We start from the raw sequence: 15,503 nt of genomic DNA on the forward strand, positions 1-15,503 counted from the left end.
TAGTGCTACCAATGGAGGAGCTAGAGAAAGTACCCAAGGAGCTAAAGGGATCTGCAACCCTATATTTGGAACAACATTATGAACTAACCAGTACCCAGGAGCTCTTGACTCTAGCTGCATATGTATCAAAAGATGGCCTAGTAGGCCATCACTGGAAAGAGAGGCCCATTGGACATGCAAACTTTATATGCCCCAGTACAGGGGAACGCCAGGGCCAAAAAAATGGGAATGGGTGGGTAGGGAAGTGGGGGTGGAGGGTATGGGGGACTTTTGGGATAGCATTGGAAATGTAATTGAGAAAAATACGTAATAAAAATCATTAAAAAAAGATTTATAAAAAAAGAAAAATAAGAAAACATAGAGGGAGGAAGCTCAGTTATAGAGACCTCTGGCATAATATCAGAACCCAGAAATACAAGTTGTAACTGTCCGTAGAAATCTTACTTCATGGGAAGGTTGCCAGCACTGGAGAAATTGGTTTACAATCCAGAAGCCTTGTGGTATGCAAATCATGATTCCCAGAGCCACACAAAGGCTTAGAAGAAATTACTTTCTGAAAGAGCAACCACTTTCAACAGGCCTTCCAATACTTCCAAAATAATATTTTTATTGGATATTTGTAATTTCATATAATGCACTCAAATTAAACCCACTTGCCAGGCTTCTCAGGTTTACCCTCCATGATTTTGACCTTCCCGGGGTGGGGAACATAAAAGGGAAAAAAGGCCCATTTTCTCTTTCCCATATATTCACCACTATATAGTATAACCCACATTGAAAAGCTCCTTAAAGAAAAGTTGGCCCCTCCCCACCCCTACGATCACCCCAACCAGAAGCCATCAATTGTTTAGAGTTACACTTCAGAATTTTTATCTGACTTTTAAGAGTTCTCTTAAGGAATTCTTATCTATTCTGTTGATTTTCTTTAAGAGGGAATAGGTATACGGTTTATCACAGCATCCTTCTATCTTTCTTTCTTTTTTTATTACGTATTTTCCTCAATTACATTTCCAATGCTGTCCCAAAAGTCCCCCATACCCCCCCCCACTTCCCTACCCACCCATTCCCATTCCCCTGGCCCTGGCATTCCCCTGTACTGGGGCATATAAAGTTTGCAAGTCCAATGGGCCTCTCTTTCCAGTGATGGCCGACTAGGCCATCTTTCTATACATATGCAGCTAGAGACAAGAGCTCCGGGGTACTGGTTAGTTCATAATGTTGTTCCCCCTATAGGGTTGCAGATCCTTGGGTACTTTCTCTAGCTTCTCCATTGAGAGCCCTGTGATCCATCCAATAGCTGACTGTGAGCATCCACTTCTGTGTTTGCTAGGCCCCGGCATAGTCTCACAAGAGACAGCTATATCTGGGTCCTTTCAGCAAAATCTTGCTAGTGTATGCAATGGTGTCAGCATTTGGAAGCTGATTATGGGATGGATCCCTGGATATGGCAGTCTCTAGATGGTCCATCCTTTCATCACAGCTCCATCTTTCTTAACCACAAGCCCGCAATCATCCATTCCTCTGCAGAAGCAACTTCCTTCCCCTTCACAGTCAGTAATAGCATGGATCATAGATTTCCACATGGTTTCAGGTGGCAACGTGAACCACAGACATCCTCGTGGCTACTGGTGTCAGCATGTGCCAGGGTCACAAGCATGGTCACTGATCTCGGTACAGAATATAGAAATCAACAGGGCTCTGTGCCACAGCAAGGGCCACAGACACCATTATAGCCCTTGGTAACAATACAGACCATGGATGTTACTATGACCTTCTGGGAACAGGGGCCATGTATACCAGTATGGTCCCTGGTGGCAACCCAGCCTGTAGTCCTTAACATGACTTCAGGACTCAGCATAGAAAAGGGGCATTTAATCCACATGGTGTTCAGTTGTAACCAGGGGCATGGACATCAATATGGTCCAAGGATGTAGCATGATCACAGACTCTAATGTGGCCTTTAGCAGCAGCACAGCCCACAGATATCACCATGATTGGCCCCTGTCTGCAGTAAGACCATAATTTCAAACATTTAGTCAATACTTTTAAACTATGTTGAGTGTGACTGTTTGGGAACAGAACATAGTGTCTGTAATATAGGAGTGGGAGACACAGTAGCTGCAGATAGGCATGAGTTGGGGGAAGAAGCAGAGCAGAGCACACCAGAACAAAACTTGAGAGTGCAGGGCAGAGTAGTTTGGGTAAAGGTGCACAGGAGCAGAGGGCACACTTCATGCCATATTCTTCGTTGCAGAAGACTGGCAGAGAACAAAGAGGAGGCAGGGCCAATAGGGATAGGGTGAATGTACCAGAAGAGAACAAATACTTCCAGAAAGATAGGCAGGCTTGGGTAACAAGGAACAAGGTAGAACTTAGCACAGGTCTAAAAGTACTGTCAGGGGATTGGTCCAGATCAGACTCTCACCATGTTTGCTACTATGGGTTGCCTGGTGGCTAACATCTGCTCCGAAATCCATCTCTGGACTCTCCTGCTGGCTGCTCTCACCTTGCTGCTCCTGGTTGACTACATCAAAAACAGGCACCCCAAGAACTACCCTCCTGGACCATGGCGCCTGCCATTTATGGGCAACTTGTTTCAGTTTGATTTAGATGTGTCACATCTGCATTTGGAGATCCAGCCGGTAAGAAATGGAGAGAGTGTCTGGTTGTGTCATGACCTGATCCTGAGCTGTTGAAACAGAGGCAGACTGGAGGCTGATGCTGCCTACCTGCTAACCTATCCAGTAAAGCAAGTTTCTAATCTGTTTCCTCGTGTGAGAGACATGATGGTAAATGCCAAAAAGTTGATCTTATTATCTTTGTATAAACAATTTGCAGTGCTACTCCATTATGGTCTAACTACACACTATGCATGATTTCAAATTTTTTACGTATATTAAGCTTGATAGATGAGTTGATAGTTCATCTTGATAAAGAAGCTCTGTTGCTGTAGCAAATGTTTGTGCAAATGGTCATCTGCTTAATATGTTAAGAATTCTAGCAAGAAACACACACACACACAACTGCTCTCTTTATCAGAATTTCCTTTTTTAAATTTTTTTTTATTTTTAATATTTTTATTACATATTTTCCTCAATTACATTTCCAATGCTATCCCAAAAGTCCCCCATAGCGCCCCCACTTCCCTACCCACCCATTCCCATTCTTTTGGCCCTGGCATTCCCCTATATTGGGGCATATAAAGTTTGCAAGTCCAATGGGCCTCTCTTTCCATTGATGGCCGACTAGGCCATCTTTCGATACATATGCAGCTAGAGACAAGAGCTCCGGGGTTCTGGTTAGTACATCATGTTGTTCCAACAATAGGGTTGCAGATCCCTTTAGCTCCTTGGGTACTTTCTCTAGCTTCTCCATTGGGAGCCCTGTGATACATCCAATAGCTGACTGTGAACATCCACTCCTGTGTTTGCTAGGCCCCGGCATCGTCTCACAAGAGACAGCTATATTTGGGTCCTTTCAGCAAAATCTTGCTAGTGTATGCAGAATTTTCTATAGCATGATTTTCTTTCATTGATTTTTTTTTTATTATTATTATACAGCCTTGATGGCTGCTTCGCTACTGACTTTATTGACTACAGAGAAAGTTCCGCAGATGTCTCTAGCTCCACTGGGAGTTTAGATGTTTGTCTCAGCTTATTCTCCTACCATTCTTCCCTGTGCACACTTATGTGTGCGGCAACATGTGTGTGTGTAGTATGTGTGTGTGTGTGTGTGTGTGTGTAGTATGTGTGTGTGTGTGGTGTGTGTGTGTGTGTGTGTGTGTGTGTGTGTGTGTGTGTTGTACACATCTAGAATCGATAGATTTTTTTGTGTGTGCAATGACCAACTTTCTGTGTAATATTGCTTTTTACCTATAGTAATTTCCTCTGTCCTGTGCCTCAGCAGAGTATGCTTGGGCTATGTTTATAATTATCATTCCTACTTGCAGGTCCATTATTTATTATTTCTATCTCTTACAATTAGCTGGGAAGAGTACATCATTTTATGTACTTATTGTTATATAAGAAATTTTACTCCTTAATTTTATTATTGTATGTTTGTATTTCCACTTCTTTCCTCTCCCATTACCCCATCCCTGTGATGTTTTTCACTGTTGAACACTTTTTAAGTAGTCATCTTCACTCTTTCCATACATATTTTTATACATTATTTTATACATTATTTCCATACATATATATTTTTATCATTGACCCCACAGCTGCTTTGCTATATGCAATAGACACATTCAGCTAATGAGACTTACTAACACCATTCTCTACAGGAATTAAAATGGCTACAAACAAAGAGGATCCCTGTTTCCCCTCTATAGTACAGCTGTCTCACGTGTAGTCTCCACACACACTGAGAACCACATCAGACATACACCTGCTTTTAAGTGTCCTGTGCAGCTGGAATTCAAAGACAGAAAAGTCTCTTGTCTTTGCTCCTTACTCCTGCTCCCAGGGCCCTGTCTTTTTTCTAACCCTTCAAGTTCACAGCTTTCTTTCTGATGACAAGCACTTCCTTTCTCCATTCCTTCAGAGGGAGCATAGCAGAAGGAAATATCTTAGTTTTGCCACCCTCAGAATGATTTCCCCCTCCATGCCCACACTGTCTTTTCCCTTTTTATAGGACACTAGGTTGATTAAATGCTTCCCTTAAACCTTTTACATAGTATCCTGCTTTGTTCTGACCTTTGTGGTTTCCCAAAAGTAAGTGGTACATTATTTATTTTCTCTCAGTTTTCAAAATATTTTCTGTTTTTAGATTCTATATTGATTGTGGTGATTTTGCTTAATAAAGCTTGTGGCTTCATACTGATGGCTTCATCATGGCAGGGTTGTATGCTGTCAGGCAGTGGGCATGTGGGAATAAAGGGGGTTGTAGAAAACCCACCTCCCACCAGAGTTCCCATGCTCTGGGCAGGTGGACACAGAGGACTGCCACACTCCCCATATGGCCCCAGGTGGGTAAAGCCTTGGACCCAGTCTGTGGTGGGTGGATAGGGAGCAGTCTGAGGTCTCTGGGCCTCACAGAGGCCAGATATAACAGGTTCTCAGTCTCGAATATCCCAGAGAATATCTGAGAATAAATTATAATTATCATTCCTTCTTGCAGGTCCATTATTTATTATTTCTAGTGTGGTTGTGTTGAATCAGTAGGGTTTTCTTTTGACTGTCTCTATGCATTTGTGTCCCTGACCTTTGGAACACAAAGCCCATTCATTTTCAGAGATGCAGTGGGTGGCTGGGACCAAACAAAGTCGTTCTCCCAGTGCTGCTCTCATTTTTCCCCTCAGGATTCAGTGAGGTAGGGGGTGATTTTTAACACTTTCATGTCTGGGGGCCCTAGACTTGAAAGATCACAACTGCCTCAGCCAGCCTCAGGACCTTAAGAGAGGAGTGGGCAGAGGGAGAGGGGCACTGGGTGGTTCCCACAAGGTCAAGAGTCCTTGGTCTGGTCCATGGCTGAAGCACAAGAAGGCCTTCTGGCAGGAGGGTAGACGTGGCTCTTTAGGCAAATGCCTATTCCATCATTCAAGCATGGTGGGCCTTGATGAGCAGAGACAGTCCATGGTTTTAGAGCTTTATTGTAGAAAGTCAGAGAGAAAGAGAGAAGGTAAGAAGAAAGAGAGAGGCTGGCCATGACCACATGGAGAGAAGAAGCGAAGGTAGAGGGAAAAGGAGAGCTAGAGATGAGAATAAGAAAGGTGAGAGCTTAAGAGAGAAAGGTGGGGCCATGCAGCCCATTTTATAGTAGACTGGGCTATCTTGTAGTTGCAGGGTAGCTGTGGGGAGGAGTATACCTGGTTATTGTCAGGTAACTATGAGGATGGAATCTAGTTAGAATGCCAGGAGCTTAGGAATTTGTCTGTGTGACTTGTAGTATACAGAATTATGGAGTTGAGGACTCTGCGTTGTCAGGCACCTGTCTCTGGGAAAGTGGCTCACTGTTCTGTCCCTTGTAGTTTTCTCCTAGGTCTCCTAAGTAAGCATCACTCAATCAGAACAGGCTGCCTTTCATGGTCCCACAGTATTTTGCCCCTCTAGGAAGTTTCTACCATTCTTTAAGTATATTCTCATCTATACTATCTCTTTCCTTGTTCAGTTGACAGTTGTAAATCTCTATGAGTGTGGTTGTGTTGAATCAGTAGGGTTTTCTTTTGACTGTCTCTATGCATTTGTGTCCCTGACCTTTGGAACACAAAGCCCATTCATTTTCAAAGATGCAGTGGGTGGCTGGGACCAAACAAAGTGGTTCTCCCAGTGCTGCTCTCATTTTTCCCCCTCAGGATTCAGTGAGGTAGGGGGCCCTAGACTTGAAAGATCACAACTGCCTCAAGTGGCCACAGTTATTAACCTATTAAAGTTATTATAGTTATTGAGCCTATGTGCTTCTATCACTCCAGATCTTCAGAAATGTCTCCACTCCCAGCCTACACCCTCTATTGCATTTTTATGTCTTCTAATACAGTAGTTCTCAACCTGTGCATCCTGACATCTTTGCAGTCACATATCAGATGTCTTTCATAACAGATATTTACATTGCAATTGGTAACAGTAGGAAAGTTGCAGTTATAAAGCAGCAACAAAACAATTTTATAGTTGGTAATCCCCACAACATGAGAAACTGTATTACAAGGTTACATAAATAGGAAGGCTATTCTGCAAAAGGATAATCAGGAAACATATTCTTTCCTACAATGACATAGATTTGACTAAAGCTTCCTGTGCTTGCTACAACAGACTTGTACAAAGACAGCTTGAATGTCTGAGGACTGATGCTCCTATTCCTCTGCTTTCATTATATGCCAGGTTATAGACATTGCCTTTGTAGAAAAACATTTATGCCTTCATGATTTAGTCTGGGGAAACACTGGTGCTCTCTTGGTTCTTAACGGTAAATGCATGTAAAAAAGTATAAGAAGAAACTTCAATTGTAACTGTATTGAAATTTGAAAGAGTGCAAATGGAGAAATTACTGAAATATTCCTATGACATAATGGTAACTTTTCTCACACAGATATGCAGACTCCCCTCCATGTTTGTCTCATTATTTACACATGTACATCTCATGTCTGGCTGATGCTGTGGACATGGCCTTATTCTCTAGACAAACAGACCATTGATTTTTTTTTAAAAGAAGTCCATGAAAACTGTACATGCACACACTTTGCTCAGCCTTTGTCAGGTCATGGGTGCCTGAGCCTCTGCCTTTGCTGGACTTTAGAATTCTTCAGGAAGTTACCCCAATAATTTGTGGACTCTATTGAATAACCTTATATCTTCTTTTAGGAGTACATGTTAGAATATTTCTAAAGTCATAATCACCTATATTATTGATTTTTTTATAGAGTACATTCAATTTTAATTGAAATTAAATTTAGTTCATAGGAGGAAAAAACATTTTCAGAAACATTTCCTCAGACCAAGCTGCATCCCTCCATTCACATTAGCACACAGACCCCTTAACAGAATCCACTGAACACACACCTGTCTATTACTCCTTGACACAATAACACAGGAACATTCAACTATGACAATTGAAATGTTTTTCAGGTTTGTGAAGAAGTATGGAAACCTAATTAGCCTGGATTTTGGTACCATCCCTTCAGTGATCATAAGGGGAGAACTCTTAATAAAAGAAGCATTAACTTGCATGGAACAGAACTTTTTGAAATGCCCCATTTTAGTGGCAAGGCAACGTATTTTTAAAAACAATGGTAAGTTTAATTGGCAGCAATATTGAATTCAGTGGGTTATTATAAACAAGACATGAAATTGGATGGAAAATGGGGAACTGTGGAAAGGTTCCATTGACAAGTGGAGAGAAGGAGTAGAAAAGGATTTTAACAAGATGAATTGCACATTTATGAAATTTTCAAAAGAGAAAGAGGTGCTGGTTTCTAGTATAAGAGAAGCTATGTGTATTGTATGCTAAAGGTACCTCTATGTCTGTAATTTTACAATATCCCAATGAATCAAATCCTTCATCAAATGTTATATTTTATTATTTTCCTCTCACCCTCCCATTTACCCCTCCTCTCTGTTTCCTCAGAAGAACAGAGGCCTTCTATGGATATCAATGAGCCTTGGTTTATCAAGTTGTAGTAAGGCTAGGTACATCCTCTTTGGTTGAGGCTAGAGAAAGCAGCCCAGTTATTGGAAAGGGATTCAAAAGCAGGCAATGTTATCTTTAAAGTCAGCTGGATACTACATTTCCCATATGAAATCAACCATCTGAGGTCTGACATCATCTCTCTCTAAGAGAGTCTTGGATATACCATGTGTCCTGCAGAATAACTCAGAGGCATGCATAGGAAGTAACAAGGGTACCATCCAAAGCCAAATACAAGTGTCTCATTTCTCTTTTCCTATTTCAACACTCTGCCTTACCAAAACAGATGTGAAGCACCTTTCTCCTACTGATGCTCTTCTTATTTATGCCTTCTTAAACTGTGTCGTTCAGGCCATATCCTGCCAGAATTTCTAGCCTTCCAGATATTGCTAGAATAGACTATCATGAGTGCACAAAGAGATCATTAAATCAAGTTAGGTGCTTGAAAATTGAAACAGACTTCAACAATATTAAACTATAAAAACTTCACTTTCAGCAATTTCCTAATTAACTCTTGAAACAATCAACCATTGATTGCAAATGACTGACTACATTATCTGCAATAAGAACTATCATCAGCATAAGTGATTAGTAGTGACAACAATAGGTAAAAATCATTCTCACTGTGGGACACATAGTATCTGAAGACCATATTTATTTGGGTGAAAACTGTTGACATTGGCAAAACGAACCCAGCTCTTAATTTTTATTATAAGAGTAAGGGGAGCTCTTGAGTGGAAATGGATAGAGGAGAAGATCAAACACTGCACATTTTGAAGCTCATTTATGAAACGAGTTAGAAAACACAGGTATGGTAGCAAAATATTATCATTGTAGGCTATCTATGAAGGAAGGAGTTTGAACACTCAAGGTGAAGAAAAAATAGTATGTTAGCCTGGGATGGTGGCATTAAAAATGCCTTGGACTGAACTGTTTCAAGAGAGAAGTCATTATGGTATATGTCTCAGGCACCAGGAAAATGCATTCTTAGAGAAATGTCAGAGGACTGAGTAATGAAAAAGGAACAATGGCAGGAAACAAGGTGTGTGGTGGTGTTAGCTTCTATTTAGGAGTTTCAGGAATATAATAGTGATCTTATTCATACATGTGCTAAGTCTAAATTCCTGTACTTGGCAAAGTTTATGTTAGGTGCATGCCTCAGAAGTGTGTAGCTTCTGGGACAAAACTACAATTAATATCAGAAGAGGTTATTTAGGGCATTGCCTGAGCATCTGCAGGAGGCATCTTGGCTCCCGGACTCCACCGAGACTACTCTGCACAGGTGAGAGTGTGGTCTACAGAAGCTAACAGTTTCTGGGCAGGTCCTCTTTCGGGCCTTCATCTTCTTCCAGGAGGCAAGTCTGAATGCCAGATATCTGTGCACCTTCTCTGAAAGAGGAGAGGCTGCCTGCAGAGAGTGCACTGACCACTGAAACTCGGAAGAGAACTAGTCTCCCCGGTCTGGTCTGCTGGTAGAGAATAACAGAATCAGGAGAGGAACAAGCTCTAACCAGAGACAACTATAACAACTGACTCCAGAGTTTACCAGATGGTGAAAGGTAAGAATCTTACTAACAAAAACCAAGACCACTCACCATCATCAGAACCCAGTACTTCCACCTCAGCCAGCCCAGGGCAGCCCAACACACCCGAAAACCTAGACCCAGATTTAAAGGCATATCTCATGATGATGGTACAAGACATCAAGAAGGTCTTTAATAACTCATTTAAAGAAATACAGGAGAACACTGATAAAGAGTTGCAAATTCTTATAGAAACAAAGGAAAACACATCCAAACAGATGATGGAAATGAACAAAAGCATACTAGTCCTAAAAAGAGAAGTAGACACAATAAAGAAAACCCAAAGTGAGTCAACACTGGAGATAGAAACCCTAGGAAAGAAATCTAGAACCATAGATGCAAGCATCATCAACAGAATACAAGAGATGGAAGAGAGAATCTCAGGTGCAGAAGATTCCATAGAGAACATCAACATAACAATCAAAGAAAATGAAAAATGCAAAAAGATCCTAACTCAAAACATCCAGGAAATCCAGGACACAATGAGAAGACCAAACCTACAGATAATAGGAGTAGTTGAGAATGAAGATTTTCAATTCAAAGGACCAGCAAATATCTTCAACAAAATGATAGAAGAAAACTTCCCAAATCTAAAGAGATGCCCTTTACCATCAAGAAGCCTACAGAACTCCAAATAGACTGGACCAGAAAAGAAATTCCTCCTGACACATAATAATCAGAACAAAAAATGCACTAAATAAAGATAGAATATTAAAAGCAGTAAGGGAAAAAGGTCAAGGAACATATAAAGGCAAGCCTATCAGAATTACACCAGATTTTTCACCAGAGACTATGAAAGCCAGAAGATCCTGGACAGATGTTATACAGATGTTAAGAGAACACAAATGCCAGCCCAGGCTACTATACCCAGCCGAACTTTCAATTACTATAGATGGAGAAACCAAAGTTTCTCCATCTTTGGACACATGCTCCACTATGTTCATAGCAGCCTTATTTATAATAGCCAGAAGCTGGATAGAACCCAGATGCCCCTCAAGAGAGAAATGGATACAGAAAATGTGGTACATTACACAATGGAGTACTACTCAGCTATTAAAAATAATGAATTTATGAAATCCCTAGGCAAATGGATGGACCTGGAGGACATCATCCTGAATGAGGTAATCAAATCACAAAAGAACTCACACAATATGTACTCACTGATAAGTGGATATTAGCCCAGAAACTTAGAATACCCAAGATATAAGATACAATTTGCTAAACACATGAAACTCAAGAAGAACAAAGACCAAAATGCGGAAACTTTTCCCCTTCTTAGAATTGGGAACAAAACACCCATTGAGGGAGTTACAGAGACACAGTTTGGAGCTGAGACGAAAGGATGGATCATCTAGAGACTGCCATATCCGGGGATCAATCCCATAATCAGCCTCCAAACGCTGACACCATTGCATACACTAGCAAAATTTTGCTGAAAGGACCCAGATAGAGCTCTCTTCTGTGAGACTATGCCGGGGCCTAGCAAACACAGAAGTGGATGCTCACAGTCAGCTAGTGGATGGATCACACGGCCCCCAATGGAGGAGATAGAGAAAGTATCCAAGGAGCTAAAGGGATCTCCAATCCTATAGGTGGAACAACAATATGAATTAACCAGTACCTCCCCAGAGCTCGTGTCTCTAGCTGCATATGAATCAGAAGATGGCCTAGTCGACCATCAGTGGAAAGAGAGGTTCATTGGTCTCATGCAAACTTTATATGCCTCAGAACAGGGGAACACCAGGGCCAAGAAATGGGGGTGGGGGAGTTGGTTGGATAGCGGGTGGGGGACTTTTGAGATAGCATTGGAAATGTAAATTAAATAAATAAATAAATAAATAAATAAATAAATAAATAAATAAATAAAAGGTTATTTAAATTTTTGGTCTTCATTAGATTTCCTGAATCAAAATATAGTATAACGGGGAGGTTTTATACTTAGTGTTAAAGAACTCCAATATTTCATGAGTTGATAGAGAAAAATAAAACAATAAACATTATAGGTAATATCTGTCAAAGAATGAGGAAGAGAGTATGTAACTGAAGGATTAAAAATGTAAAGAAGAATTTCAGGAAATAAATGACTGAATTGAAAGTAAACACAGAATAGACGCCAGGACCCCTGTTTATAAAATTGGAAATTCTTCTGAAAAGAAAGACATAGTCAGGCTCATGACATTGCATGTACCCTGAGAATTGAAAGATGTTGAGTATAACAGCTTATTCCTTCTCCCCATCCCACAAACACAGTGTGTGTGTGTGTGTGTGTGTGTGTGTGTGTGTGTGTGTGTGTGTAAAAGAGAGACTGAGAGAGTACTCATCTTTGTTAACTTTTTAATACATTTTCTCTTTATTAATATATATTTTTATAGACACTATCCTCTACTTTCTTTCTTTCCTCCTCATAAATGTGTGCCCTGTCTTATTCTAGAGAACATTCTGGATACTCATTGTGATAAATAGACTCATATGTCTAATTATAAAAGTGGCATTTTAGAACCATGGAAACTTGAATTTCAATACTGAATGCCTACCTACTTGATGTCTTTCTAAGTTTACTTTGCATTATATTATCATACCTCAGTGTTTACCAACTGAAATGGACATTTTCTCTAATTGATTATGAACATATGAAGTTCCTGTCAACACACACATTATATAATACAGTACTTAGTAAATTATGAGCTTTCATACCAGAACATATTTGCTACTTGCATTGGAATTTTCTTTCTATAGGTTTGAGTTTCCATATTTATCCTTTATCTCATCTATATGCATGCCTCATGAAGTTTTTCAGGTGTGTTTCAGCTGTATACACAATGTCATAATGCTGAGTCCTTTTTTTTTTTTTTTTAAGGAATTATTTCTTCCAGTGGCCAAACATGGAAGGAACAAAGAAGGTTCACACTGATGATACTCAAGAATTTTGGATTAGGGAAGAAAAGCTTAGAACAACGTATACAGTATGAGGCTCACCATCTTGTGGAGGCCATAGCAGAGGAGAAAGGTAGGCATTTCACAGGGTTGTGGAGAGGCCTCTGGCCATTTCATTCATCGAAGAAATATTTATTAATTTTCTAATTAAATTTTGTCTTTGGCCTACAGAGTGATGAGTACTGTGGATGGAACAGTGAACATTAAGCATGCCCCTGCCCAAGGAGTGCTATAGATAAGCACATAAATAGGTCATTAAACAAACTGCTGAATGTAAAGCCTGGTTATCTATGTGACTTTTCAGGTATTGTCAGTGTTCTTGTAGGGGGCTGTGGTCAGAGATTTCCACATTTTCCTCTACTGTGCAAATTTTATGTCATATGGAGTAGAAATTTCATAAATATAATAGAAAGAAAGAAAGAAAAAAGAAGGAAAGGAAGGAGGGAAGGAAGGAAGGAAGGAAGGAAGGAAGGAAGGAAGGAAGGAAGGAAGGAAGGAAGGAAGGAAGGAAGGAAGGAAGAAAGGAAGAAAGGAAGAAAGGAAGAAAGGAAGAAAGGAAGAAAGGAAGAAAGGAAGAAAGGAAGAAAGGAAGAAAGGAAGAGAAGGGAGAAATCAGTATCTCTTAAAAGTATTTTTTATGTAATCTTCTTTTACAGTTCAGATTTCATCCCCCATCCTGGTTCACCCTCTGACTTCTCCACATCCCATACCTTCTACAGACATCTCCACAAGGATGTTTTCACCTCTCCAGATCTCCCCACTCCCTGGTATCTCCAATCTCTTGAGGGTTAGGTGCATCTTTTCTGACTGAGTCCAAACCCCGCAGTTCTCTACTGTATGTGCGTTGGGGGCTTCATCATTGGTGTATGCAGCCTGGTTGGTGTCCCAGTGTCTGAGAGATCTCAGATTCCAGGTTAGTTGAGATTGCTGGTCGTCCTACAGAGTCATTCTCCTCAGCTTCTTCCAGCTTTTCCCTAATTCAACCACAGAGGTCAGCAGCTTTTTTCCATTGGTTGGGTATAAATATCTGTGTCTGATTCTTTCAGCTTCTTTGTTGGGTCTTTCAGAGGACAGTCCACTTTTTGTGAGCACACCATAAGCTCAATAATAATGTCAGGCTTTGGGACCTCCCATTGAACTGGATCCCAATTTGGACCTATCTCTGGACCTCCTTTTCCTCAGGCTCTTCTCCACTTTTGCCCCTGCAGTTCTTTTAGACAGGAATAATTATTGGTCAGAGTTTTTGACCATGTAATGGCAACCCCATCCTTCACTTGATGCCCTGTCTTTCTACTAGGGGTGTGCTCGACAAGTTCCCTCTCCCAACTGTAGGTCATTTCATCTTTGGTCCCTCCCTTTGAGTCCTGAGTGTCTCTCACCTCCCAGGTCTCTAAAGATACAGCCTTTAAAATACCCAACCTCCCCCATCTCTGCACCTCCAGGATGGCCTTTTGACCCCCACTTCATGATCAATAATGCAGTTTCCAATATCATTTGTTCCATCACCATTGGGGAACGTTTTGATTATGAAGACAATCAGTTTCAGGAGCTACTGAAGTTAGCAGATGAGACCCTGTGTTTGGAGGCATCAAAGGTGTTAATGATAAGCTCTCTGCCTTTGCCTATTTTGGAAAGAATATTGGACTAAGACTGACTCAAAAACTGTTATGTTTTTATTTTGATGTAGGGATTTTTAAAGATAAGACATGATATCATAAAATTTGAATTTGATACAAACCTATTTATATGTGAATTTAGCATATATAAAATATTTCTAGCATTTATATGAACTATTTCAATATTTACATTGATATATGTGGAGGATTTTCCTTCTTTTTTCATTAATTAATTTAGTTTGTTAGTTTTCATTCTGATTTCAGTCCAAACCTCACAAGCCTCTCCCCCAACTATCCATTTTCCTTTTCTTCAGAGTTGGAGAAATCCTACATGTGTACCAATCTGCCTTAGGACATCAAGTTGTAGCAGAACTAAGCCTATCATCTCCCACTGAAGCCCAACAAAGCAGTCTAGTCCGGAGAAGGGGATCTAAAAACAGGCAATAGAATCAGAGATAGCTCATCTTCTAATTGTTAAGTATTCCACAGGAACACCAAGCTGCACATCTACTGAAAATATGTAGTGGACTTAGGTGCAGCCCTGCATATCCTTTGGTTTGTGATTCACTCTCTGTGATCCCCCATGGGCCCAGGTTACTTGACTTTGTAGGTCTTCATGTGGTGTCCATGACCTCACTGGGTCTCTCAAACCCATCCCTCACTCTTTCTCTAGATTTTCTTAGTTCTGCCACATGTGTGATTGTGAGTCTTTGTATTGATTTCCATCAGCTGCTAGATGAAGCCTCTCAGAGAACAGTTATGTTAGGCTCACATGTTCAATAATGGCAGAGTATCATTAATAATGTTATGGGTTGACTCACTCCCACAGGATGGGTCTCAAATTGGGCCAGTCATTGGTTGGCCTTCCCCTAAATCTCTGCTGCTCCTTATTACTGTGTACTTATAAGTAGTACAAAGTTTGAATCAAAGGTTTTGTGAGTGCGTTTTTGTCCTCCTCCCTCCACTGGAAGTCTTGCTGGCCAGGGGAGGCCTTTATATCCCCAGCCGCTAGGAGACTCACCGAGGATCACCCCATAGATACCAGTGGCCTCTTGCTGTCCCAGGTCTCCAGGTCACTTCAGAGATGACTCCCTCCACCGATTTCTAGTCTCTCTCCCAAACCTCTGCCACCCTTACTCCTCCTACATGACTCCCATGCCCATTCCCTTCTTTCCCTGGTCTCCCACTCAGTTCCCTCCCTCTATTCATCTATTTTATTCTCCCTTATGAGTGAGATTCAAGTATCCTCCCT

General features: G+C 40.8%; 1 protein-coding gene across 1 annotated transcript; it reads left to right on the forward strand.

The window, feature by feature from the left end:
* Positions 1-2,426: 2,426 nt before the first annotated feature.
* LOC110288175 (cytochrome P450 2J3-like) lies at positions 2,427-14,283 on the forward strand. Its single transcript, XM_085839522.1, has 4 exons — positions 2,427-2,638; positions 7,560-7,723; positions 12,559-12,708; positions 14,078-14,283. The coding sequence occupies exons 1-4, from the start codon at positions 2,427-2,429 to the stop codon at positions 14,281-14,283; spliced, it is 732 nt and encodes a 243-aa protein (XP_085695648.1).
* Positions 14,284-15,503: the final 1,220 nt, after the last annotated feature.

The sequence above is a fragment of the Mus caroli genome, unplaced genomic scaffold, assembly GCF_978045245.1.
Source record: "Mus caroli unplaced genomic scaffold, Mus_caroli_1 scaffold_6, whole genome shotgun sequence".
Lineage (NCBI taxonomy): Eukaryota > Metazoa > Chordata > Mammalia > Rodentia > Muridae > Mus > Mus caroli.